We start from the raw sequence: 25,320 nt of genomic DNA, 5'->3' as shown, positions 1-25,320 counted from the left end.
AATACTAAAACAGTCAAAATCTAAATGTATTCGTTATTAAATATATATATATATATATGTATAAAGAACCAGAATATATTATATACTAATCAGCATTTATTAACATAACTCTCAGTTGAGATTAAAGAATACAATTACTTTAAAATCTCATATAGCCTTGGCGCTTGCATTTCGTTGTCTATCATGTTCCAGAACTGCTCATAAGTTTTTGGAGTGTTAGATATGCCATTTTCAATTTTAGAGGAAACAATGCCGACGATTACCTCGGATGTTGTAAAACCCTCTCCAAAAAGCTGCGCGCATGACCATTGAAGTATATCTTCATTTCCGGTACGGAATGAAACCTGTGCAATGCGTTTCAAAACTTCTACCATGTTTGCTTGTTTCAATCGAACAACAAGCATATCTGGGCTGGTCTCTGAAAAAGGGTTGTAAGTTGGACTGGTCTTACTATTGACAGAATTGATGAAGATAAGTTTAGCAAGCAGCAAAGATTTTCTAATATCTCCATTTCCAGAATCACCACTCTCGAGGAGTTTTAAAAAATAAAGCTCTACCAGATGGTCCCAAAAGTTAGTTCTATATTCCCGATCATATATTTCTGCTTTTTCTACAATCTCATTAACCAACAAATGCCTGTTTGGCACTACCGCTTCATGTGCTAGCTGATCACTCTGTAACAGATAGCTCAATAGTTTTGGTGCACATATCAGGAAACTATTTCCTTCTAAAGAAAACAAAAGAGAGATAGCTTTCTTTACCTTAGAAAGACCTCCTTCTTCCAATAAGTGTGAAATTAAAACCTCATGATTTATTGCCTCAATCCTACCATATGTATCACTTATGTGTTTCAATGTATTATCTACACCTTGTGAATCCCCAAAATCCAAGTACATCTTCAATAACGCACAAAGATTATCTTTTGATAACCAAACGGTGTTGTAATTAGATGCAGATATATTTTGCTCAATTATATTCAGCAATGTTTGTATTTTCTTTAAATCGGCTGTTCGGGTTACAAACTTTATTATCTCCGGTAACAGCAATCGAGAGTTACAATAATATCGTGGTTCCAGATTCTCAATTATGTCATTACCGATATATGAATAGCCATTTTCCTTGTTCGCTAACTTCAGCAACATGTGTATTATATCCACTTTTAGCGAGGAAAACTGGTCACAATATTTCTTTGCGCGGAACCAATTAATTACCACCTGTGAATCATTTTTATTATTATACCCGTTTTCGATCATACAATATAATACCTCCAGTTTACCATCATTACTTAAAGACCGGAAGAAATTCGATTCTATAAACTTTTCGGCAAATGCCTTTCCTAAAATATTGTCTTTAAGATTTAATACTTTATCTATCAATCTAACCACTGTGCCGGTTTTCAATTTGAAATCAATGTCATAGTTATTCAAATCGTTTAAAATATTCATGCAAACCCTAATGCTTTTAGAATCGTCACCAGGCTCTTTCACAGCTAATGCAGAGAACAGTACCTGTATAATTGAACCATCTACTGCTTTACTTGGATTCAATTTATGAAATAACAAAAATAACCTAACTGCCATAACCACATCATTTGTCCGAATAGAATCTTGTACAATGAATGCTAAAATATCATTACATGTTTCTAATTTGACAGGGCTGTTTTTGGTGATATTTCTGATAAGTTCTTGACAAATTTCTGGGTTCTCTTGTGAGTTATATATTAGCTCTCTTCGATAAAGCTCTCTCACTAAAAATGAACGATGACTAAACCTGGATAAATACTTCGACAACTCTGAAACGCTGCAGTTGACGAGAAGTGAACTGCTCCTTTCTGCATAGGGATTGCCTTGATCCACCCAATAACTTTGTATGTTCTTGATTTCAGATTTACTAAAAACTTTTGGATCTTTCAAGTCATTAAAACTCAATGTTGTAATGGATCGTACCTTAGATGGGTTATATATGGCAAAACGTAGTCGGGAGCTCTGAAGAAACCTATTCATCATAAAGTGTAAATTCTGTATCCTAGACAGTCTTCAACGTTTGCCCGTCTGGATAGTTCTTTATGCTAACCTCAATGTCTTCTTGTAGTTAATTACAATATGGTACTTTTCACTGTGCTCATCTCCATAGCCAATTCTTCTAGTATTCCTTGAAGAAATAAAATGTGTTAAATGGATTATTTGATTAGATAGTAGTTATTGAAAGCCGATATGAGAATTAGTCTGCCTATCACCTTTAATTAATATAGGCTACTTTTGGCCTTGCTCGTTCGCCCAAAGAGATGGTGCTGATTACGAGGTACTCATTAGGTATTTAGTGATTTAACTGAATATTATTTAAGATTGAATATAGAAACGTATAAATATCTAAAAAAAGAGATGCCATTACAAGAGTCGTGAGGTCATAATAAAAACTTAGTATACTTGTTGCATTGCTGGTTTGGTATTGCCGCAATTTGTACAGTGTTCCCTTGCCAGAGCCTTCATTCCACATATATAGCAATAGTTGGCCCTGCAACAAGAAGAGCGATATGGGTTAACAGGGAATCCATTACATTCCGGGCAGGTAGTTTCATTTGCAGGCTTATCTCTTTTCTTTCTCGTGTCCCATAAGTACTTGTTCGAGTTCATTAGTGTAGAGTTAAACACTTCCAAAAGTGCATTCCATAGTAATTGCCTATTTTGGTACTCTAGTCCTGCATATACAGTGTCCTGATAGAAACTAGATGGTGATAGCATATCCACAGAAGTTACAATCCCCAATAGTCTGTTTGTCAAAGACAAATATTTTGTGTTTCCATCAGACAACAAGAACCTTAGAAAAGTTGTAAGGTCTAGGACTCCATACAGGGTTGAAATCCATCTGTACAGTCTCAATGTCCGTTCTGATATGTTGTTTGAAGAGAAATATAGGTTTGACAGTTTCCTGTAGAGGTAATGTATCAGAATGTTAGAGACAAACAGAGTTCTCTTTCTGCAAAGATAATAAACACCACTGAGTCGAGATCCATACGTGGTTGTGTTAACTCCATCTACACTCTTTGAACCGCATATAAACACCAGACACCGTAGCAGAAATTGGCACTCCTCAGCATACTTTGATACTTTGAAATCCTTCTGGAATATATTCCATATCAGATGGTCCACTTCCTGATCTAGCACCACTGAATCAAGCTGAGCAACACGAGACATCAAAAATTCGATATCAAATAGTCAGTGCTAACCTGGCTCCACTCTGCAATGAAAATATGTTATATCTTCTATTATAGTGATTTCCCTTAACTTTCTGAAGTAGTTACCGGGACTGCAACTATGTAAAAAACAGCCAAAATTAATTTGCAAATACACACTGCAAACTACCGATTTAACTAACAATACTGTACAGATGGCCTATGGAATCACAAGCATATAACCGAACCTGCCTTTAGAGCTATGAGCTCCTCGAATCTATCATTGAAACTTCGCAGCTTTTATGAAGCTCATGAGATTATTACCGTAAGCAAAACCAAATACCAAGACACGACAATACCATGTGATATAGTACTTCTGTACGTTATACATGTGACAACTTACGTATCAAATAATAATTATATGCAATTAGTGATTCACGTGATTTATAGCCAATCACATCCCAGTGTATGTTGAACCGTATAGTGGGAAACTGTACTGTTTCTTTACTCAGTGAGAGGACCGTTTCGTCGGTGCTCTTCCCGTACTCGCAGTAAACTGTTAATGTCCCAAACCAATGAGTGAAGTACAGTCTCTAACATGAATCGGACTTAACGTTTCAGAGCTCTTGGACAGTTCCTAACTATGTGGGAAGTGCAGAGCTATCTGCTTCATAGTGTCAAGAGGAAGGAGAAAAACACCCTCCCTCATCTCGAGCTGGATAGTATATAACAAGCTTCGCCCACTAATAACCTTTTTCTGTGTTCCTTGGTTATAACGTGTATATATTAGGAACAAAAGCTAGCTTTTTTATTTTTGGCCATTTTGAAAAGCAAATAACTAAAGACTAATACATAACAATAATATACTACAATGAGTCCTCCAGGTGCTAAAGCTTACATGGGATGGTGGGGTCACCTTGGCTCCCCAAAGCAAAAGGGTATTACTTCATACTCTGTGTCTCCATATGCTCAAAAGCCTCTAGCACACTCTATGCATAATGCTGTCTTCAACACTTTTAGAAGAGTAAAGTCGCAAGCATTGTACGTTTTGATCCCAGCAGGTATTTACTATTACTGGTGGATTAACAGCAGAGACTACAACGAGTACTTATACACCAAGGCTGGTAGAGAAGAATTGGAAAGAGTTAACAACTGAGTTTCCTGAGGCTCACCGATCAACTTTTCTGGAACGCATCATATATTCTATTTATTGAAAATGGAGATGGAACTAATCGCAAAGGAATTTCCCCCCATTTGCACGCAAAATAAAGATATTCATTTAATTCAAAACCTTTGAGGGGTATGCCACTTCTAAAACAAAGCAAAACATATATATTCGTTGTTTTACTAATGAATACTAGACTTCATAACCCTTTTATCTATAAATACTATCCAACTCTTAAATAAACATGTAAAATAAACTGAAGAAATTAATCTGTGGATTTTGACTTGAAGTTGTACTTTTGGAAATAAAGAATTAGATGCTTTTGAATATATATATATATATAAATTAAAAAATAATTATAATCTAGAGATAAGTGGGACGTTTGTGTGGAATGCTTTGAATATCTATAAATCCTAAACCGAATGCCTCCTATCCCTCAATCTTAGGTAATAATGCTAATGAAAAATGCAGTAATAGGTAGTCATTACAAGTATGACAAAATAAAATAAAAATTACACCGAATGGTTGTACGAAACACAACAGCGAGTATGCTTCATCCATGAACTATGCAGTATCTTGTCTACAGTTATACGCTTTTCTGGATTGGTCTGGAACATATTATAAAGAACATTTTTTCTGAGTTTGTTCAAATCAGCGTTTACATGCCTCAACTCTTCAAATAGTGAGAACTGATTTTCATCTTTCATCTGGGATATGAACGATGCGTATAAAGAATCCTTATTCTCAATAGCAATTTTCCAGAGGTATTGCCCAAAAACCATTGTACAATACACTATACCACAACTCCAACAGTCGATAAGTCTGGGGTCATAATCCTTTCCAAGTTGAAATACCTCTGGTGCAACGTACGGTTCAGATCCAATGACACCATTTTGGAAATGGACGTGCTTTTCCCAAGCGGTTTGAAAAACTGAACTGGTTCCAAAATCACATATCTTAAGAAGACCATTCGGATGAAACAATAAATTCTCAGGCTTCAGATCACAATGTGCAATACCGTGATCATGCATGTATTGAACACCACGGAGCAATTGCTTCATAAAACAATCTGCTTCTAATGGATGTAAAGAGCCAATAGCATTGCCAGATTGTGATCTAGAAACCAACAAAGAATGAAGATCACCAGCAGGACAAAGTTCCATAACTTCTATAAATGTATTATTTGTCTCCATCAGATCGATCACTCTCAATATATTTGGACATTCCCAATCTAGCTTTCTTTGAGCTTTATGAGCGAGCCTTTTGCTTGGACATACCTTGTTCTGCAGTGCATGGGCTTTATGTCTTCTACTCAAAGAATGACCAATTATAAACTCTGAGGTAACTCTAGTACTGAACTTTTCTAATTGTTCATCATCCTTTGGCTTCAGCACTTTTATGGCGAAAAAGAGCTTCTTATCATTACAATAAGATGGAAATGGAGCGCTGTCACTAATTAGCAGAGGCCGTGAACAAACTCGCACAACACCATATGTACCATGACCTATCACTCCAACGGGATCACCATACTTCTCTGAACATGTCACCAAAGCGTGATGAAATTTTGAGGATAAAGATGTAGATGATGCCACAGGGCTAGTATGGAGTGAACTAGAGGCCGATCCTGATTGCGACCCACTTCTGGATTGCCCATCCTTGTTTTTTAAGCCCTTTTTAATCTTATCAGAAAGGGTTGTAATTAATTTCAGTTCTTCTGAACCAACTGCCGCGTATGGGTTGACAATTTTAGGTATTTTCTTATGTGTAGTTTCCTGCTCAAGCGGCTCTTCAATCATACTTCCATCCTTCGTTTTATAACGCGGACAAAAAGCTTTTGTTGGCATTAATGAAGATGCATTTCCAAACGGTTCTGTATCTAGTAGTTCATTCATTTTGTCACCATTCTTCTTTTTAAATATCCCAGTTAAAGAAAAAGACGACTTTTGCCTGTTTATTTCTATTCCTTCTGTTCCTTTGGATACAGTGCTAGAGTTCAAAGAATCCGTCGAATCACCCTTAACTAGATCAATAACAGGCAAATGGTGTTCGTGGAAGCCATTTTCGTACACTTTAAAATGTTTCGAATTAATAACACATTTCAGTGTATTATCGGTCTTCTTGATATTGCCATCTTCCGATATATTTTGAGTCGCTGGTTTACTACTAGGAGTAATCACTTCAGAGTTGGAATTTCCTGATACAATCGAAGCGGTAGACCGCACTGAAGGTGATCTGATACTCATAGCGTTACTTCCTCTTCTACTTTTCGAAGAAAGTATAGGTGGATTTGCTGGGACACTGCCAGACCTTGATATGTTACTAATACTGTTAATTTGATTCATTACCTTCTGATTCTTATTTTTATCACCCAAAACACTATCAATAGTAGTATCACTATCAGGAAAATGAGCATTCCGCTTATCTACTTCATTATCATCTACGCTAGCCTTCCTTGATTGCTGAATGCTATTTTTTCTTGATATCGAGTAACTTTCAACTTCCTTACTGAGATTTGTGAAACCTCTCGTTGACTTATCATAGTATGTGGTATCATCTATATCATCTTCATGCTCTTCACTTATGAAGCTTTCTTGTGATAAAAACCCATTACCATCCGAGCTAATGGATTGTGCTCGACTAGAAGTAACTGACTGCTTTCCACTATTCAAATGAAGGGAACTCGCTATAGATGTTGACTTTTTCAAATAACTACCTGGTGCTGATAATGGCGACAATTGAGTGTCTTTTTTAGGAACTGAGGCCTTCGTGTCTATTTTCTTTAAATGATGTTCTTCATTATATCGCTGATCCTCTCTTGTACCAGATTGTACAAATGCCTCCTTCTTACCATTGATTTCATTGCTTGATATAGAGTTTTTCCCAAATAAGCCTTTTATAGATGCAGATAGAGATCTTGATCTGCTTGGTGGTGCTGCAGTATTGGATTCTCCCATTTGAACCGATGATTTAAGTCAAGCAGAGACAGGTAGGTACAGATCTTGAGTGATAATAATTGCGACAATTTACTCCAATAATTTCAAGTTATTTCAATAATTAGATGCTTGCTGAAAACCCACACAAACGCTATGTTAGCAATGTTATAACGCCAGACCAATTTTCCGTTAACGAAGTGTTTATATGGCCAAATAAAAAGAAAACTTACAGCAATGCTTTACACAAAGACAATTCTTATGCCAAAAAATGAAAACAAACAGCTTATATCTGAGCAGAAGGGTATGGGGCTATACGGCTAAATGCAGTCGACGTATTTAGAACTTTTTATTATAAGTTTTACAATGTATGATCCATTTCTTCTTTCCATTTATGAAATATATGCAAGTATCTGTGATTTAGTTAAAATCCAAAAGCCTTGACAGCATCGAGTTTTCAGGGTCTGAATATAATTCTCAATAAAATGAAACATTACAAGCAACCCAGTGCACAGATGATAAACAATTTTTACTTTGTCAATGGCCAATTTTTCAACTGTTATTAAAATTTTCAAAGATTGAAGAAACCGGAGGAGAGAACTAGAACTGGCAGGTTCAAAGTAAAACTGCTACACTGCGTCAATTATCAATAACGTCAGGATACAAAAAGAAAAAACATTGAGATTCCTTAGCATGCGCATTCCGACAGTGTTGTTTATGCGAATAGCTCTCAAATGCTATCACTTTCCTGCCAACAAATCTGTGATAACAAAAAAAAAATCTTCACGTATCGATATTTTTCGTCATTGTAAAATAAACAAAAAAAAACTCTGCTAAATAAAAAGAAAAGAATGAGTATCAGTTAAGTGGGATAGCTTGAAAAGTATTCTGCGAGCTTTTCTCAAATCCCCAGGCATACTGGCTGTAGTTATTCTCCCTTTTGGGCTACTGGGTTAGTCCTCCTATATCTTAAGCTTTACCCAGAAAACCCTTTGCCTGATGTTACGAATAGGAAGTGCGAGGGTTTAACTAGAAGACACTTCCGTAACGGGGCTAAATCCCAAGCTACTATGAGTAGAAGTCTATAGTATATTACTGAATATGAAACTTATTCCTGAAAGTGGTAAAAATACAAAAAAAAAGTAATCGGTACATGAACTTATTGCTCTAATTTCTTAGTACTAGCAAATTACCTAATCTTTTTTTATTCAAGAAGTAGTTGCTTTCCTACACCGTAGTTATTTTAATCGCCTCGAGTATCTTGTTATTTTGCCCACTCAACTACTAGCTGTAGCCTTACGTCATCAGTATATTTTTTGGGACACCATGATGAGCTTGCCACTGAGCGGTATTAAAACCTGGTTTGATAAACATTGTGAAAAAAAGCAAAATCGAAATGTTCTTAAGCAAGGGACTTCGCTCCCATTTCAATATCACAATTGTCTTTTTCCCATAGTATTTGATGTTAACATCAGAAACACATGCACTTATCCTAAAGCTGTACGTGAGAAATACTCTATAACACCTTGCTGACACTTTTGAATTTCAGTAAGTTTTTCACATAGCCTTAATTCCATGGTCTTGTGAGCTAGAACAGATTGGGTATGCCTGTTGAAATGCTGCATTGCTTCTGTAGTAGAGGAATTAGATAGTACATATAATATCCTTTTCTTTAATTCATCAGTGTATTTGATGTATTCTAAAGCTCTATTTTGTTGATCTCGCTGAACACCGAGGTGACCTAATTTAGGCGGGCTTGGCACTCTTTCCTTCAAGAGATCCAAAATGTCATCTATCTCAGTGATACTTATCTTTGAAGATGCTTGTCGGTCATCTTCTGTATTTCTAGTACCCAAGTTTGCGTTTATCTGATTCATATCATAAGCAGCAGTTTGAGCAAAATAACGACTATTTCCTTGTATATTTGATCCAACTTTTGCTCTTTTTTTGGTAGGGATTGTGTGCTCGTCATCAGATGATTCCATAGAAAGATTGTACATTTGCTCGTTAACATCAATATCTAAAGTAAATTCCTTACCACCACGGCTGTCCTCTTTTTCAATTCTTTGTAAAACCTCTCTTAGCTTCTCCCAGTCGTCATTTATTTGTAAATCTGCCAGAGGCTGAATGGGTGGTGTGGCCTTTTTCTCGCTTTTCTTTCTCATATACCTTCTTGATTCTGTAGTTGTTGCGTGTACAGCCTTCTTTTCAAGTTTCTTCTTCTTCAAAGGATTTAAACCAATATTTGAGCTATGGTCTTGATGTATATCCTTTGAATTCGATTTTCTTTTGGAGCCAACCTCATTTGCGATGTCATTTGATTTAGTTGGCGGCTGTATATCCGAAGCATCGTCTGTTCCATGCTTATCTTCTGAATCCTTGCTTAGCGTATCATGTAAATTCGTAGACTTCATCTTTGTATCGTTATTAGAAGAGTTCTCGTTATGCGGATTACTATTGGCCTCATAATTAGATTCCTCATGTGGACCTTTGGGAACTTGGACACCAAAACCGTATGGTTGTTGCTCATAAGGCTTACTATTTCTTTTAAAGGTATATCCTTTTCTTATATCCTTGTTTTTCTGTTTCGCCCCATGCTGATGTAGTTCAAATCTTCCTTCTAATATTAACTTTTTGTCATATTCTGCTCGCAGTTGGTCGTTATTTAGAATGGAATGTGCATCCACTACTAATTTAAAGAGCTCAGCTGTATGTTCTGATTTAGTTTTATCAGGATGCAATTTTTTAGCCAACTTCATGTATGATTTCCTTATTTCGTTGGTGGATGCATTTGTCGGTACACCTAAAATGGAATAGTATGTACTTGTATCAATTGTAACATCGTTTATAGACATCTCCCTCTTTTTGATTTCGATAGTCCTCAGATATATTTGTATTGGATAGTTATTCGTTAATACATTGACCAAACGTAAGTTTGCAACCACTTGCAATTCTATAGCACTCAGATCTCACACTGAGGGCGATGCTTCAGTTGCTAAGAGACTGTTGTGAAATATCCGTTATCGGTATATATAATTAACCCAAGAAACACTTCACGGTAGTGTCTTATTCAAAATGATAGCCTTAGTTGATAATGTAAATGCCCTAGCTTTATGTCTATATCTTTCGCCACTTATGCATTGCACATAATTTACTTTTTGAGCTCATCGCATTTTCTTTAATTTTACTCATGTCCTTTTTTCATGCGATGAGGCAGAAAATTTAAAGAATTCTGATCCGAGCAAAGTAGTGGGAGGATAAGAACAAGTTGATGAATAAGACACAAGTACTATGATAGAGATACTAATTTGAGACCTTAATAAAATATTTTTTTATGATAAGTTAAAATTAAATAAATTAAATACAGAAAAAGAGAAAAATGAATAAAAAAAAAGATAAATGGAGACATCAGTTGTGTCTAAGAACAAAATGCTGCACAAACATCTTTGAAGATGATGCTAGCTCGTTAATCCGAAATTTTGAAAGTGTAAATCCTATAAACCAGTACTGGAAATATTGTACAATGCCGTCATTAAAATAAGCTTTGATAAATGAAGCTCTATAAAGATAATCAGACTTCACTTACCGAAATGCATGTAAATGTAAAAATAAAAAATGGTTTGAAACTTTTTTTATCCTAAATTTAACACTTAATCAAGTCAATGGCGGACAAATGCACTGGAGTACATTGAGAACCAATGTGTTGGTCGTACAAGTTGTAGAAGTTACCGGATAGACATTGGTAGAAGACATCGTTGTCACCAATAGCCAAGTTACCTTCTGGAGTCAAAGACCAACCAGCAGCAAAGATGGCACCAGCTTGTGGTGGTGGACCATCGAATTGGAATTGTCTGTTAGCAACAATGGAACCGATTCTACCCTTACCATCGGTCAAGATACCACCCTTCAAGTTCATTTCTAGAGTACCGTCAACCTTACAAGATTCAGCTCTAACTGGGTCCTTAGCGTTAACTGGTAGAGTAGCGTTGTTGTTTGGAACTGGAATGGTGGAGTTGTTCATTGGTGGTTGAGATGGAGTGGTAGAGCCAGTCTTGGTAGCTTGGATTTGGCCATCACCAATTTGAGAGACACCAGTGGCCTTAGTCTTGGTAGTAGCTTGGATTTGGCCGTCACCAATTTGAGAAACTGGAGCAGCTTGTGTCTTGGTAGTGGCTTGAATTTGACCGTCACCGATTTGAGAAACTGGAGCAGCTTGTGTCTTGGTAGTAGCTTGAATTTGACCGTCACCGATTTGAGAAACTGGAGCAGCTTGTGTCTTGGTAGTAGCTTGGATTTGACCATCACCGATTTGAGAAACTGGAGCAGCCTTAGTCTTAGTGGTAGCTTGGATTTGACCGTCACCGATTTGAGAAACTGGAGCAGCTTGTGTCTTGGTAGTGGCTTGAATTTGACCATCACCAATTTGAGAGATTGGGGCCTTTGGAGCTAGAGTAGATGTGGTCTTGGTGGTAGCTTGAACTTGACCGTCACCGATTTGAGAGACAGCTCTCTTGGCAACAGAAGCTGGGGTAGCGATAGGTTGGACAGCGATACCGAAGGTGGAGGCGTAGTCGGTAATACCACCCTTGAAAGTGGCGGATGGGGTCAAGGTGGACCATGGCTTACCTGGAACGTAAGCGGCCAAGGCGGAAGTAGCCAAAGCGGAAGCGGCTAGAGTCTTTTTGTATTGCATTATAAAGGTTTTTGGAGTGTTTGTGTGTTTGGGTAGATGGTAGTTAGAATGTTTAGTTTTCTAATTGTCTGGTCTTTTTATGTATTATATAAAGTAGAAAAGGAAGATGGAAAATATATTCTGAATTAAGAATTATCTATCCTTTTATAGTTTTTTTTTTTCAACATTATCTCATGCTATAGGCTTGATTTTCAAGTATTCAACTAAGAATTAGTAACCTTGCAGCAAATGATCTATTAATAGGGCATGGCGGGTTGTTATAGTATACGCAATTATAGTTTATTACAGTAATACGCAGTACCACCCGTACAATTTACTAACAGAAATTCAACACTTAAAAGACAAGCCATGCCAATATGTTTGTGATTACGTCTTCGCAATAAAATGCATTACTTGTTTAGAAATGGAATGATCTACACTTCCCCGAGATCAAGATCTTGCACCAAAGCGATCGTCGTTTCTTTTCCCAGTAAACACTGCTTAAACCAGGGTGGTAAGATACAAAGGCTGGAATCCTTTGAGAGCATCGGATCAATGAAAATAGCTCAAAGGGCATTTTTAATTATTTTTTTTGACTTTCTTGTAACTACTTTTCCGAATATGGTATAGTAAGTGTCCTAAGTTGTGAGAAGGGAAAGCAACTACCAGCCATCCTTCCAGTCCCTACCATTGGAAAGGGAGTAGCAGCAGGTGGTCTAGAAAGAGCAAGTTCACGGATGGCTGAACCTTGTTAAGCACTTCGGAAGAAAAAATAATCCTAATAATATACGTGCAAATCACATGGCCATAGCTTCAAGAGTGTGAGTAGTGTGAGTAGTGTATATAGTGTACAACCCAGCCATCTACCAAGAGTCTTTGTGTACGGGTGGAGACCGGGCTGGCTTCACAACGGATGGGAAGGCTCCCCCCGATGATAAATATTCGGATGGCAGGGCCTTCCACCCCGGCTTTCATAGGGGGGGTACAACCCCTTCCTGCTTGTCTAAATAGAATTTGAATGGAAGGGGTGGTTCTAATTTTAGAAGATTAGAGATGGTTAGTCCCTTGAAAATGGCAACGAAGAGCAAAAGAACAAAAAACGGATGTTAAAGTGTCTAACAAACAGTCGCACAAATCACCTGAGATCTGACTTGCATCTTTGAATGGGGACGCCTCGCTTGGGTCGTTTTCTTGTTCATGGGCCATCCGTGAGGGCTTTTCTAAGTGTAGTAGCTGCGCGGACTAACAAACCTCCGTAGATGTATTTGAAATCTCTGGGATCTGTCTCCTCGAGAGCTGATTTCTGTGCATCTCGTTCTCTGCATCTCTTAGACTCTCCCCTCCCCGATCCTTTCTATCCATGAGAATTTCGTACGTCATTTGCCCTCAGTGTGTGACAAGACACAGAGAAAGTGCAGGAGGGCAGTGAAAGAGGTAGAGAGTCAAAAAAAAGGAAGAACTCAATGGGAGCTACAAAAATTCGAAGAGAAAAACAAAAAAAAAAATTCGGATGGCTGTGCGCTGGGTTCTTAGAAAAATGCTGGGTTCTTGATCCCGAATCCCCAGCATTTCAACTTGTTAAGTGCGTGATAGTTGTGGAAGCCCAGCTTCCCAAAATGAGCCCATTAATGATAGCCATTCTAAGCTTTGTGCTTTCAATGGCTGGTGAAGAGAGCTTGAAGGTCGGATCGCTAATATCTTTACCTGATTCGGATAACTAATCCGTTTCAATGTGCCATATCGTAATACTTATCCCATCATCAAGGGGACAAAATAATACTAGTAACTAGTCCCCAGTTACACCATGTAGATGCAGAGACTATGAGCAATCAAATCAAAAAAAAAAAAAAAAAAATCAAAAAGACTGGCTATGGGCTGGTTCTTGTAAGTGCTAAAAATACCATTTTTCTTCCTTTTTGCGTCATTTGGATGTATTCTAATTATGGGTGAAGAAGGCATTATAGTGTTAGACACTAGCTGAAATAGTCGATAAAGAAATAGGAATGCTGGTTTAGTCTTTCTAACTTTCAATATGTAATTGGCTTGAAATATGATCAGTCTCGGGATAACAAGAAAACTAAACAAAAAAAAAATTGATATATAAACGACTACAAATATCTGTATTTTTGGATATTCTTTCGGTTCTAAGTTTCTTTATATTATAATCAATATAATAATAAAAAACCATCAATAACAACTAGTTTTCCACTAACAAAACCAAACACTCCAAAAACCTTTATAATGCAATACAAAAAGACTCTAGCCGCTTCCGCTTTGGCTACTTCCGCCTTGGCCGCTTACGTTCCAGGTCAACCATGGTCCACCTTGACCCCATCCGCCACTTTCAAGGGTGGTATTACCGACTACGCCTCCACCTTCGGTATCGCTGTCCAACCAATCGCTACCCCAGCTTCTGTTGCCAAGAGAGCTGTCTCTCAAATCGGTGACGGTCAAGTTCAAGCTACCACCAAGACCACATCTACTCTAGCTCCAAAGGCCCCAATCTCTCAAATCGGTGATGGTCAAATCCAAGCCACTACCAAGACACAAGCTGCTCCAGTTTCTCAAATCGGTGACGGTCAAATCCAAGCTACTACCAAGACACAAGCTGCTCCAGTTTCTCAAATTGGTGATGGTCAAATCCAAGCTACTACCAAGACACAAGCTGCTCCAGTTTCTCAAATCGGTGACGGTCAAATCCAAGCTACCACCAAGACACAAGCTGCTCCAGTTTCTCAAATTGGTGACGGTCAAATTCAAGCCACTACCAAGACACAAGCTGCTCCAGTTTCTCAAATTGGTGATGGTCAAATCCAAGCTACCACCAAGACTGCTGTCTCTCAAATTGGTGACGGTCAAATCCAAGCTACCAAGACTGCTACTGCCGGTGCTTCTCAAATTCAAGACGGTCAAGTCCAAGCCTCAAACCAAGGTAAGGCACCAAATGATCCAGTTGGCGCTGTCTCCTGTAAGGTTGACGGTACTCTAGAAATGAACTTGAAGGGTGGTATCTTGACCGATGGTAAGGGTAGAATCGGTTCCATTGTTGCTAACAGACAATTCCAATTCGATGGTCCACCACCACAAGCTGGTGCCATCTTTGCTGCTGGTTGGTCTTTGACCCCACAAGGTAACTTGGCTCTAGGTGACAACGATGTCTTCTACCAATGTCTATCCGGTAACTTCTACAACTTGTACGACCAACACATTGGTTCTCAATGTACTCCAGTGCATTTGTCCGCCATTGACTTGATCAAATGTTAAAATTGAATTTTAAAAGAATTCAACACTATAGAATATAAGCTGATGCCACTGGCTGGCTTTCATTCAGCTTGTTTGTTTTAAACATTCACATTTTGCATTGATCTCAACGAAGATCGCATCCATTCCTTTGCATTGAGTTAACGTACAGTAGCAATATTGTCTAAGTTTTTTTTCTTCTTCAAATATCGTCTGGCATTTGATCAGCAATTCATTAGTTCTTAATTGCGGAGTTTTCCTGCAGTTTATTTTTTATGTTTATCTGTTTTTTAAAATCCCTTTTTATTATATAAAATAATTTGATAGTTAAAAAAAATGTTTTCAAATATATTCAATTAAAATCAACATTTATTTCTGAAGTCAAAAGAAAACCATAATATGATGATATTGCTATATTATATACAATCATTAATTAACATTTAATGAGAAAGGGTCTGAAATAGTCTAATTAGCCACGGTTAATCAAATCTACTTTTTCTCGCATTGAAGTAGAGCTCTCACAAATCATTTGAGAGTGTGAGTGTGTTGATCTAGATGGGCATTTAAAACATTTTCCTTAACAGGTTACAAAATAAAATGTATCGGATTAAAGTAATTAGTCAATATATAATTACTTAATAAAAAAAACGCTCGAGTACCTTGTATAATATACATTCCTTTCAATGAATGAAAGCTTAAATTTTGTTAAACTCTAAAACGGTACCCGAAAAGAATAGAAATTGGAAGAATAAAATCCTAGAAAACATGCATAACAATAGAAATGAAAGTGGATGGAGAAATAAAACCATGAGTAAACCTAAAGAATTCAAATATTTGATAAGAAATTTTGGCGTTGTAATTTATTTTGATTGTTTATAACTTAGAAGGTACAACTCAATATTCCGAAGAAAATGGCAGGTTACCATTTTGTTCTTGATTGATCACATCATTTCCATTGTTTAACAGTCAACCAAAGAGACAACTTCCAAGTTAATTGGAGAACATTGTTCAGCAATCTTTTGGTCGTACAAGTTGTAGAAGTTACCGGATAGACATTGGTAGAAGACATCGGAGTTACCTAGAGCCAAGTTACCTTGTTCGGTGATGGACCAGCCACCGGCGTAGATGGCACCGGCTTGTGGTGGTGGACCATCGAATTGGAATTGTCTGTTGGAGACGATAGAACCAACTCTACCCTTACCATCGGTTAAGACACCACCCTTCAAGGTCAATTGCAAAGTACCATCGTTCTTACAGGAGGATTCCTTGATGGTTAGTGGGGTGGCAGCACAAGAAGTGGAAGTGGAAGTGGAAGAGGTCTTAGAAGAGCTTGGAGCCAAAGTAGTGGTAGCCTTGGTAGTAGAGGTAGTCTTTTGTTGAACTTGACCGTCAGCGACTTGAGAAGCAGCAGCGTTAGTTGGCTTTGGAGCAGCAGAAGTAGCTTGGATTTGACCGTCACCGATTTGGGAAACAACGGCTCTCTTGGCAACAGAAGAGGAGATTGGCTTAACAGCAATACCGAAGCTGGCAGTGTATTCTGGCTTAGCACAAGCGACAGTACCGGATGGGGTCAAGGTGGACCATGGGTTACCTGGAGTGTAACCATCGGCAGCAGCGACGGAAGCGACAGCAGCAGTTAGGGCGACGTTCTTGAATTGCATTTTTTATTCTAGTTTATAAGTTTGAGGGGGGTATGTGTATTGGATAGAACCAAAATGAAAGTAAAATTAAAAGCGAATGACTTTGTAATGAGAAAATGTAAAGATTGTAGTTCTTTACTATTTTATATTGTTTTTTTAGAAGAAAATAATTAATGTTCCTTGAAGATTTTGTATTAAATGAAGAAAAAAAAAATACTATAGAGAAAGGAAAAACAACTGTGAAATTGGGAAAACATAAGAATATTGCTGTATTTATACAATCCTCTTTGGCAATACGAAAAAAAATTTACTTCTCATATAGGATAACAATTAATCCCGTTTTGTTTTCCTGTCATTAACTGAGCAATTCATTTTCCTTTTCTTTTTTTTTATTATTGCTCTTGTTGATCTTCTCATATTCTCCTTAAACTGCATCAGCAATAAGAGCAAAAATACGAGTATGCACTCCAAAAACAAGAGCTCATCTACTAGGCCTATCTTTTTCTTGGTATCGCTATTTCTGTCCGTTGTTTACTATCGTACTCCACACAAGTGAGCAATAGACTGATGATAGAATTGGTCCAGAACCAATATAAAAAAAGCGAAAAGGAGGATTGTTTTAGGAGAACGATAACTGATCGTGTTTTCCAAGACTTCTTCCGCCATCCAAATCACAACTAACCCACGTATATCCTATTGTTTATAGTGTTTACTTTTCCTCAACTCCAGTTTATATCCATCGATTGTGCCCAATTCTTCCTCATCGGATATTCCTGCGACAGTTACTTCGAAGCTGAAATGGGAAACGGGAAAAAAAAAGAGGCCCACGAAGAAATTTTGGCGTTGTTGATATTTTCTAAGAAGGGAAAGAGAAAGGCGTAGCACAGGCGTAGCACAATGTTTATCTGAAAAAATGCATCGAAAAATCTCATTTCTCGCGTATCCAGAATTCCCCTGCCTATTTGTCTACTACAATCTCTGTGCTAACTGTCTCTTTTACTCTCAAAACGCGGTAGACAGAAAGGGACTGTTAGGATGAAAATCCTTTTCTGTTAGCACTTCTGTGATGCAAGATCCCCTTTTGGGATGAGAAGTATAAGAAACTACACGTAGAGCCTAGCCAACTAAGAAATGACTGCGCCTGGAATAAGGCATCCTCCCCTCCCCCCCAAACATCTTTGGGATGCAACACAGAGAGTACTGGAGTAGAAAGATGTATGCTCTAAATTGGTGGGGCATTCAAACGCACGTAGTAACATTGGTTTGCATGCCTTCAAATGATCTCCCTCTAACAAACAACGCGGTTTGGCAAAATACTAGTTGGGAGGGTAATTGCAGTGTGCCAGCTGCCACTGCTATTTCTGTGGTATTATATCGCGATAAGACTACGAAGGCGTACTAACCCTGCGGTAAAAGCTCTGCAGATCGCGAAATGTTGATCTGCAGAGCTTTCTGCGTTAATTTGTCTGAGCATTGAAACGCGGTTTGCAGTTGTTTTGTGAATTAAAAGAGGCTATATCTGTACGACCTTTCTCAGAATAGAAGCATAGGACGACGCGAAAAGTTCAGGAAATGATCTTTACAAAAGAAAAATACTTGAGAGAGCGGTTCCTACGCAGATTTAGCAAGTACGATTGATGTATATTTGCGATGCTTGGCAGGTAATCACTTCCGTAATAGCTATGGATAGTGGGGGGAAATAGAAGATGTAACGTATAGGCGTTTATGGTATTGAGTGTTTTTTTCCTGGTGCTTAGATTATCTGCTTAATAAATGGCTCCATGAGAGTGGGATAGGTAGAGAGCCATTAAGCTGATAGAAGATATATTTAGTCGCAGTACTCTATCTCTTTTTTTTAGCACTTATCCTTTGATGGCTGAAATCAGCCGTACCCATTACAGGTCTACACTGTAAGATATACCTTTGGTACCAATTATTCTTTTAAACTGCTTGTAATGGACTGATAGCGTATTCGACGGAGGAAGTAAAGTAGTGCTAGTTGTCGTATTTGTAGATCAGTCACGGGCATGCAGTTGGTGTAGTCACGTAAAATGGTTTACGCGTTAATAATTCCCCGTTAGACGAAAAAGGGCATGGTATTTTGGTGTTTTCTCTGACGTGCCCGTAGATCATAGCTAGAGTTATTTTCGCATTCGTTTCTGGCTTTCTAATATTACACAATCTATCTATGTGGGGATTGTGCGTTGTAATCATTGATGCATAATAGAGATGTCATCTAATGTTGACAGTATGACCTGCCCGCTTACTATTTTTTTTTGCCTTTGACGAGTTTCTAGATTTTTACTCTTTCAACATTAAATGCCTTTTAATTATTATGCCAATGCATTTTCTCTAAATATTGCTTGAAATGTATATTAATAACTGCTATAACAAATAAAAATATAACGTATATGTGGCTAAACTATTATAATTCATTCTTTTTTTTTTAGTTTCCAAAAAGTATATCGAAAATTACTAAATAAAAATCAACGTTGGTTGATATTATAAAGTAAATTCCGTTTTATGATGTATAGAGTCTTTATCACGCCATTCAAGGGTAACATTCCCTTTGAAACTGTTTTTGTAATGGTATACTCGTCCTTCCTGCATGTGGCCCAGCCACATTACATTCTCTTCATTACTTATTGTTACATCCAACTTGTCGTCACTCCTTAATGTATTGATATGAGAGGTGATATCAGTTGCTTTACAAGTGCTTATACTGAAATGGTTGGTTTGTGTCACACTATCGTAATCTTTCTTAGCTCCATCGCTGATATTGAGTAAAGTCTCTTCCAGTTTATCCTCGCCCGCTTGGATTATTACTAGATTTCTGAGAACATTAGACGAATCACTATCTGATTGCATCATTGTAGTTATCCTTCGGCATGTATGAAGAATGACTTTGATTTTTTCCTCCGTGCTGATAAATTCATAGTTATGATCATCACTTAGCCATAGTTCAATATCTCTAATGACATCTATCCACCCTTCCCATTTCTTGTTGACAGGCCCAATGAATGTTCCGTAAGGCCCCACCTCACCATTTCCATTTTTTCCAACTAACACAAGGCCAAGCATATCATCTAGACATAATGTGTTCAAGATCTTCCCCAAGATGTCAGATGCATTAGATTCATTTGGATCTGATTTGTGCAAATCGATACAAACCACTAAGCACAGTTTCCTCTTCAGTAAGTCCGAATCCCAAGGCTGTGGCATGCTCTTTTGATTTATTCTTTGCCTTAAAACTTCCTGCTCGTATGATATAGAGAGCTCAATAGGTATAACATTGATAGAACAGTCCGTCAAGTCAATAAGTGGCGGCCTGACTCTACCAATGTCGGTTAGATAGTACAGCCACTTTTTTATTTTCTCTTGCTTGTAAAAAGCTACTTCGTGATTCTTCAAAAATATCTGCGGAAATAAGCAGCTCTTCAAATCTATCACAATGATCTCTTCATTGTTGTGTCTCAGTTCAGAGGTAGAACTTATTTGATTTACTGGTAATTGTCCAATGATATTGCGACTATCAGCCTCAAACAAGGTCAGGCATTTTTCAAATAAAAACACTAGAATAGGTTGTGTCCAAAATTCGCCATCAGTTGAAAATGCAAAATTACTAAACATATGTAAATCACCAGTACTATCAAAACTAGTAATGCTCAAAAGGTTGTGAATATAATCAGACAGATTCCTTCGAAAGGCAAATTCATTGAACTGTGGATTTTCTTGTGAGCAAATCGATTTTTTAAGCCCGGTTCTATTTGAAAACTGACAGGCAGACTTCATATCCACATCCATACACGGCTCTGGAAATTCTAATTGTATAGTGTCATCATACGGTTTGGTTACTAAGGGCAGGAGTTCTTCCACATCTTCTGAATCACTATTACTTAACTTTTCTTCAAGGTCGATAGTGAGTCCATTGATAATCATCGAAGAAGTTGAAGAAGAGCTTACAAAGATATCCGTCTCGTAACCATCTTCTTCTTCCACTGGCTTCTCAATTGCAGGAGTGCACGATAATGTTGGGGTTTTAAAACCTGCAGAGGTTATCTGTGATGGTTTTATTATCCTCTCAACAGGTGTAACTTGTTGTTCCCGTTCAAATATAGCTCTCGCTGCAATAGAGTTCATTCCGTGATTCGAATTTGTATTGGAAATACCAAGACTTCTTTTAAGTGTCAATAATTGAGAAGTAATATCTGAAAAGATATCTTCATCGCAAGGTTGGCATTGAGAACCACATATCTGGCAGATCGGGAGCTCGTTTATTGAATGAGTCTCTTCAAAAATGGCCATAAAGCAATCATAATGAGATAAATGACCGCAATCCAACTCTAGGATCTTCTCGCCTTTAAATGTCACTGTCATTTCTTCATCGCAAATAGAACATTTTTGATTGTTGTACTTCTTCAAAGAACTGCAAGTAGAAGATCCTGATAATAGAGACTCCCTTTGTGAAGGAACTGTGTCAAGAGACAGTCTATTATAGTTATTTTTACCATAAGAGAAGCTTTCGCTAACATTCTCGCGCATAATAGTACTTGTCGATGTTACCATTTTCTTATGTGAGGGTTTGGTTGTTAAAGGTGATAATTTGATATGCGATTGCCCCCAGTTATCTCTATGATAGTTTGCTGAAGTCTTTTTTAATGATTGTGGAGGCGTCGTTATTTGAGAAAAATCTAAAGGTTTTGGTATATTTCGTTTTTTTGAAGTAGATTTACCTTCGGGGCTCATATCTGGTGTTCTTAAATACATTTGATTTGGTAAAAACACATCTTGAGGCGATGAATTTTGATGTTTACTATGGTTGTCAGATTTTTCTGTAAAGCTCCGAAATAATTTCTTGGCGGGGCCTCGCAGCAAAGTATCATCATCCCTGGGGGGCGTATGAATACTTTTCTCGCTAGTTTGTATTTTTACTGGTGTTCTTAGAAACATATTCTATACTTTTCCCAGTGTTCAACGCTTAATCAAGTTAGCCTTTCTATAGGTTTTTTTCTTATTCTGAAAATCAAATTTAGGATAAATCGAATTACTTTTATTTTTATGTTATCCTAACCACTCAGCTTTTTTTTTATTTGTGGAGAAGACTATTAGGCAAAGTAAAAGAGATACACAACTGACTTAGTAATGTCTAAAAATAAACTGAATTGAAAGGGTTCAACCCAGAACGCAAAATTGAGTGTCAAGGAAAAAAGAAAAAGTAGTCTAGTTATTGTATCGTACTTTTTATACCAAAGACAATGATAAGTTTCAAAACAGATCCCAACAATGGCGATGATTCAAGTTCTAATCGTTTTACTTGAATCATGGTAGGCTATGATTAATTACTGTGATTCAGTTGGGAAATTAATTAATAAAAAGAAAACTTGATCTGACTTATGATGGCACTCAATGTAGAGTTGCAAGAAACATTGCCCAGATATTAAAATCAACCAAAAGCCTTACCCCAGAACTGTAGCAAGTGTGTACCAAATCTGTGCCAAATTTGTACTATTCCATGACTAATTTGTTTCGCTACAATACCTCTACTGTCCCAACGATAGAGCTAATTAATATTGGAATAATGTCGTAAATAAGATATCGATTTGTCCATTGTGAAAATTGCTAGGGGAATTTAGCACATATCTTAAATCTCAACTCACTCATCCAAATAAGAAAAAAAAAAAACTATCCTCAACGGTTTAATTCCTGATACAAAAATTAAAATCCCAAAGTATACCATATCCACTGACCTTTTTGTAGACCACACACGTACAACTCTGTTGCCCTTAATAAACCGTATAGCTTCCTGAAACTCTCATCATATGATACGTTGTGCCTCTAAATGACTACTTCTAAAACCTAAAAAGGCCAGAAGTGGACAATCAATCGTACGATACTTTCTTGGGGTAAACGGAGCCAATGATGTGGGGTGGCTATGGTTACCCTTGTAGTTGGGGTGAAATGGCCATGTGACTATCCATATCTCTCCGTTCTAAGGGGATCGTCGCACCCCCATAACTAAAGATTAGAGACCCTCTGGAATCGACTTTTCTTGTTTTGGCAGTTAATTACCTGATTTGGAATAAATCACTTTCTTGATAATGAAAATGAGTAGTAGACGTAATGGCAATGATGCTGAACTGGATAAAGGAAAGTGACTTAAAATGAGGCACTAATAACCATGACAATAGTTGATCCTGTTTGTAGAGTTTATTGCCTCCCTTCAATAGGCACAGATACCTTATTGTAGCTAAGAATAGCTAACACAAAAATAAAAAAAAAAAGAAAAAAAAAAATTTAAATTAAGCCATTCTGTCAATGTCCCAATATATTCCCGTTACTGTATGAAGTCGTTCCAATATATCGCCGATTGGGGTGAACAGGCCAAACTGTTTCCTTTCTCCGTCATATGAGTGGAGCATGCCAAGAACACCTAGTCCCACTCTGTCTTCTAGTTTTGTAAGTATCCATGCACCTGAATCACCACCGCTGGCGAATAGTGGTTGCGGTGATGAAACTATGAATTCACTACTTTGTAGTTTACCGTCGGCCCAGTAGATTAGCTTGACAGCGTTGACAACACCTGTCGTGTAGCCAGTAGAAGCACCGATCTTGAACACTTTTGTCCCTGGTTGTATCTTCATGATCTTCTTTTTCACATACACGTTTTCGAACTTTAAAGTAGGATCAGGCACCTGAGCTAGATTATTCCCTAGGAAATTCTTGCAGTCCATGGAAGGGTTGACTTTTATAATGGCAAAATCTGAAAGACGTTGATTTATTATGGATCTTTCCCCCCATACTACTTGTCCAAACTTCTCCTGATTCTGTAGTTTCATACTCCTCTCTACTTGTAGGGCTTCATCAGCGAATGCTCTTTGTTCCTTCGAGCCCTGAGGATATCTAGATGATTCTTCTAACAAAGTCTTGTGGTATGATTTTTGTAGAACTCGAGACGGCACAGCAACTTCTGGATAGTCTTGTGATTCTGCTAGAACCACATGCGCGCAGGTAATCGCAAATGTAGCACCTGCATACTGGGCCAGTTTAGAGTCACTGTCGACTTGAGGATACACATATCCACCTAATGTGCCAGACATTTTTAAACTATTTTGGGTGGATATAGATAGTGAAATAGGCGGCGTGTTGCCATTTTCAAGAGTTCTATAAGGTGGTGAAAACCTGTAACTTTGTTCTTCTTTATTGATATTATTCAGTTGTTGGGTTCCTTTTAATTCGGGCATTATTGCAGTAGTAGCAGCTGGTTTAATGTAGTCTTGGATACAATAGAAATGGACATCGGGAAATAGGCCATATAGTGCCTTTATCATTTCTTGATGCTCTTGCCTTATCGTTGGTAACCCAAACACTATACTTAATATCGATGCGTCTTTCTCTACACCTCTTAGAACGGCCGCAATAAAAGAGCCCTCATCTTCAGATAATAATTTAGTATCAGACTTAATAATATCCTCCATGATCTCATAGATTCTATCCTTATGAGGTAAATTACAGCTGTCATCAATTGGAAAAATCTTCAAGGAAGGTAAAACCATCGCTTGGGCGTCTCTTTCTGTAGTATCTTGTTGAATCTCTAATTTCTTGAGAAATGAAAGATAACGCCTAAATAAGATGGATCTTGAATTGGAATACGCTTCTGTATTAAGCAAGTTATCATAAAAGTGAAATATTATCTTGGTTATTCCTCTTACAGATGGGCAGGATTCCATCTTTACTCTATAGTTTACTGTTCCATTTGTTAAACTTGGTAGTGATGTTTCCTGTATAAAGTTTTTGAAGTATTCAGTTGCACATATAACCGCTCTTGATATATTTGTAACATTTTGGTGAACATCGTCCATTAGATCTAATAAATTGTTCTCAAGATTTTTGATAGCTTTCACTAAATAGTGACTCTCGTTGGACATTGTAAGAATTTCCTTGTTGCTATTTTGATTTGAGTACACCACAGGACAGTCAAGACTCTGATCAGTTGTGGACTGTTCTTCTTCATTGACGGTTGCAAGGGAAGCATACCTTGAGGAATCAATAATTCTCAAAGGTGTCCCAAGATCCCGGTATTCATTTACCGGGTTACCGTTCTTTCCGGTAGACGACCTTAGTGAGGAATCTCCGGAGTTATATGTTCTCCTCCCTTTTGAAAATATTGAGGAAGATTGTACCGAAGAGCTTATTCTTGTGGATCTATCATCATGAATAGAAGATTCTGCCTTATTATCGGTAGAGTTATTTCTAGAACCAACGCCTTCATTCTTTTCCTTATCTGACTCAGAGTGGCCTCTGATACCGTTCTTTTTGTTAAAACCAAACAGTTTTTTAACCATGACAATAACTAACGTACCTTGGTGTTCTTTCCAAACGTTTTAGGTTATTTAGAATACTATTCCTGAAATACTACACTATATATGCATTTTATCTTTTTTCTAAAAATTTTAAATGTAAATAATCGGCACTAAATTAAAGTGCCGTAGCAAATACCGGTA

The 25,320-nt window shown here is 37.5% G+C and overlaps 10 protein-coding genes across 10 annotated transcripts; 2 read left to right on the top strand and 8 right to left on the bottom strand.

Annotated features, from left to right (window-relative positions):
- Positions 1–134: 134 nt before the first annotated feature.
- CBP1 (Cbp1p) lies at positions 135–2,006 on the bottom strand (the record flags this gene model as incomplete). Its single annotated transcript, XM_447525.1, has 1 exon — positions 135–2,006. One exon carries the CDS (start codon positions 2,004–2,006, stop codon positions 135–137), a length of 1,872 nt encoding a protein of 623 aa, XP_447525.1.
- A 411-nt stretch (positions 2,007–2,417) lies between these two features.
- Positions 2,418–3,194, bottom strand: PEX2 (ubiquitin-protein ligase peroxin 2; the record flags this gene model as incomplete). Its single annotated transcript, XM_447524.1, has 1 exon — positions 2,418–3,194. One exon carries the CDS (start codon positions 3,192–3,194, stop codon positions 2,418–2,420), a length of 777 nt encoding a protein of 258 aa, XP_447524.1.
- An 849-nt stretch (positions 3,195–4,043) lies between these two features.
- On the top strand, positions 4,044–4,328 carry QCR8 (ubiquinol--cytochrome-c reductase subunit 8; the record flags this gene model as incomplete). Its single annotated transcript, XM_447523.1, has 1 exon — positions 4,044–4,328. The coding sequence occupies one exon, from the start codon at positions 4,044–4,046 to the stop codon at positions 4,326–4,328; it is 285 nt and encodes a 94-aa protein (XP_447523.1).
- A 521-nt stretch (positions 4,329–4,849) lies between these two features.
- Positions 4,850–7,291, bottom strand: GVI51_I06039 (uncharacterized protein; the record flags this gene model as incomplete). The annotated part of the gene is made up of 1 exon (XM_447522.1): positions 4,850–7,291. The coding sequence occupies one exon, from the start codon at positions 7,289–7,291 to the stop codon at positions 4,850–4,852; it is 2,442 nt and encodes an 813-aa protein (XP_447522.1).
- Positions 7,292–8,754: 1,463 nt separating this feature from the next.
- On the bottom strand, positions 8,755–10,122 carry JJJ2 (Jjj2p; the record flags this gene model as incomplete). The annotated part of the gene is made up of 1 exon (XM_447521.1): positions 8,755–10,122. One exon carries the CDS (start codon positions 10,120–10,122, stop codon positions 8,755–8,757), a length of 1,368 nt encoding a protein of 455 aa, XP_447521.1.
- Positions 10,123–10,910: 788 nt separating this feature from the next.
- On the bottom strand, positions 10,911–11,960 carry PIR1 (the record flags this gene model as incomplete). Its single annotated transcript, XM_447520.1, has 1 exon — positions 10,911–11,960. The coding sequence occupies one exon, from the start codon at positions 11,958–11,960 to the stop codon at positions 10,911–10,913; it is 1,050 nt and encodes a 349-aa protein (XP_447520.1).
- Positions 11,961–14,180: 2,220 nt separating this feature from the next.
- Positions 14,181–15,203, top strand: PIR2 (the record flags this gene model as incomplete). Its single annotated transcript, XM_447519.1, has 1 exon — positions 14,181–15,203. The coding sequence occupies one exon, from the start codon at positions 14,181–14,183 to the stop codon at positions 15,201–15,203; it is 1,023 nt and encodes a 340-aa protein (XP_447519.1).
- Positions 15,204–16,138: 935 nt separating this feature from the next.
- On the bottom strand, positions 16,139–16,840 carry CIS3 (Cis3p; the record flags this gene model as incomplete). The annotated part of the gene is made up of 1 exon (XM_447518.1): positions 16,139–16,840. The coding sequence occupies one exon, from the start codon at positions 16,838–16,840 to the stop codon at positions 16,139–16,141; it is 702 nt and encodes a 233-aa protein (XP_447518.1).
- Positions 16,841–19,321: 2,481 nt separating this feature from the next.
- FAR1 (cyclin-dependent protein serine/threonine kinase inhibiting protein FAR1) lies at positions 19,322–21,769 on the bottom strand (the record flags this gene model as incomplete). The annotated part of the gene is made up of 1 exon (XM_447517.1): positions 19,322–21,769. The coding sequence occupies one exon, from the start codon at positions 21,767–21,769 to the stop codon at positions 19,322–19,324; it is 2,448 nt and encodes an 815-aa protein (XP_447517.1).
- A 1,349-nt stretch (positions 21,770–23,118) lies between these two features.
- SSY5 (Ssy5p) lies at positions 23,119–25,161 on the bottom strand (the record flags this gene model as incomplete). The annotated part of the gene is made up of 1 exon (XM_447516.1): positions 23,119–25,161. The coding sequence occupies one exon, from the start codon at positions 25,159–25,161 to the stop codon at positions 23,119–23,121; it is 2,043 nt and encodes a 680-aa protein (XP_447516.1).
- Between the last annotated feature and the right edge of the window lie 159 nt (positions 25,162–25,320).

This window comes from Nakaseomyces glabratus, chromosome I, assembly GCF_010111755.1.
Source record: "Nakaseomyces glabratus chromosome I, complete sequence".
In the NCBI taxonomy this organism is placed as follows: Eukaryota; Fungi; Ascomycota; class Saccharomycetes; order Saccharomycetales; family Saccharomycetaceae; genus Nakaseomyces; species Nakaseomyces glabratus.
This window is presented reverse-complemented; position numbering and strand designations above follow the sequence as displayed.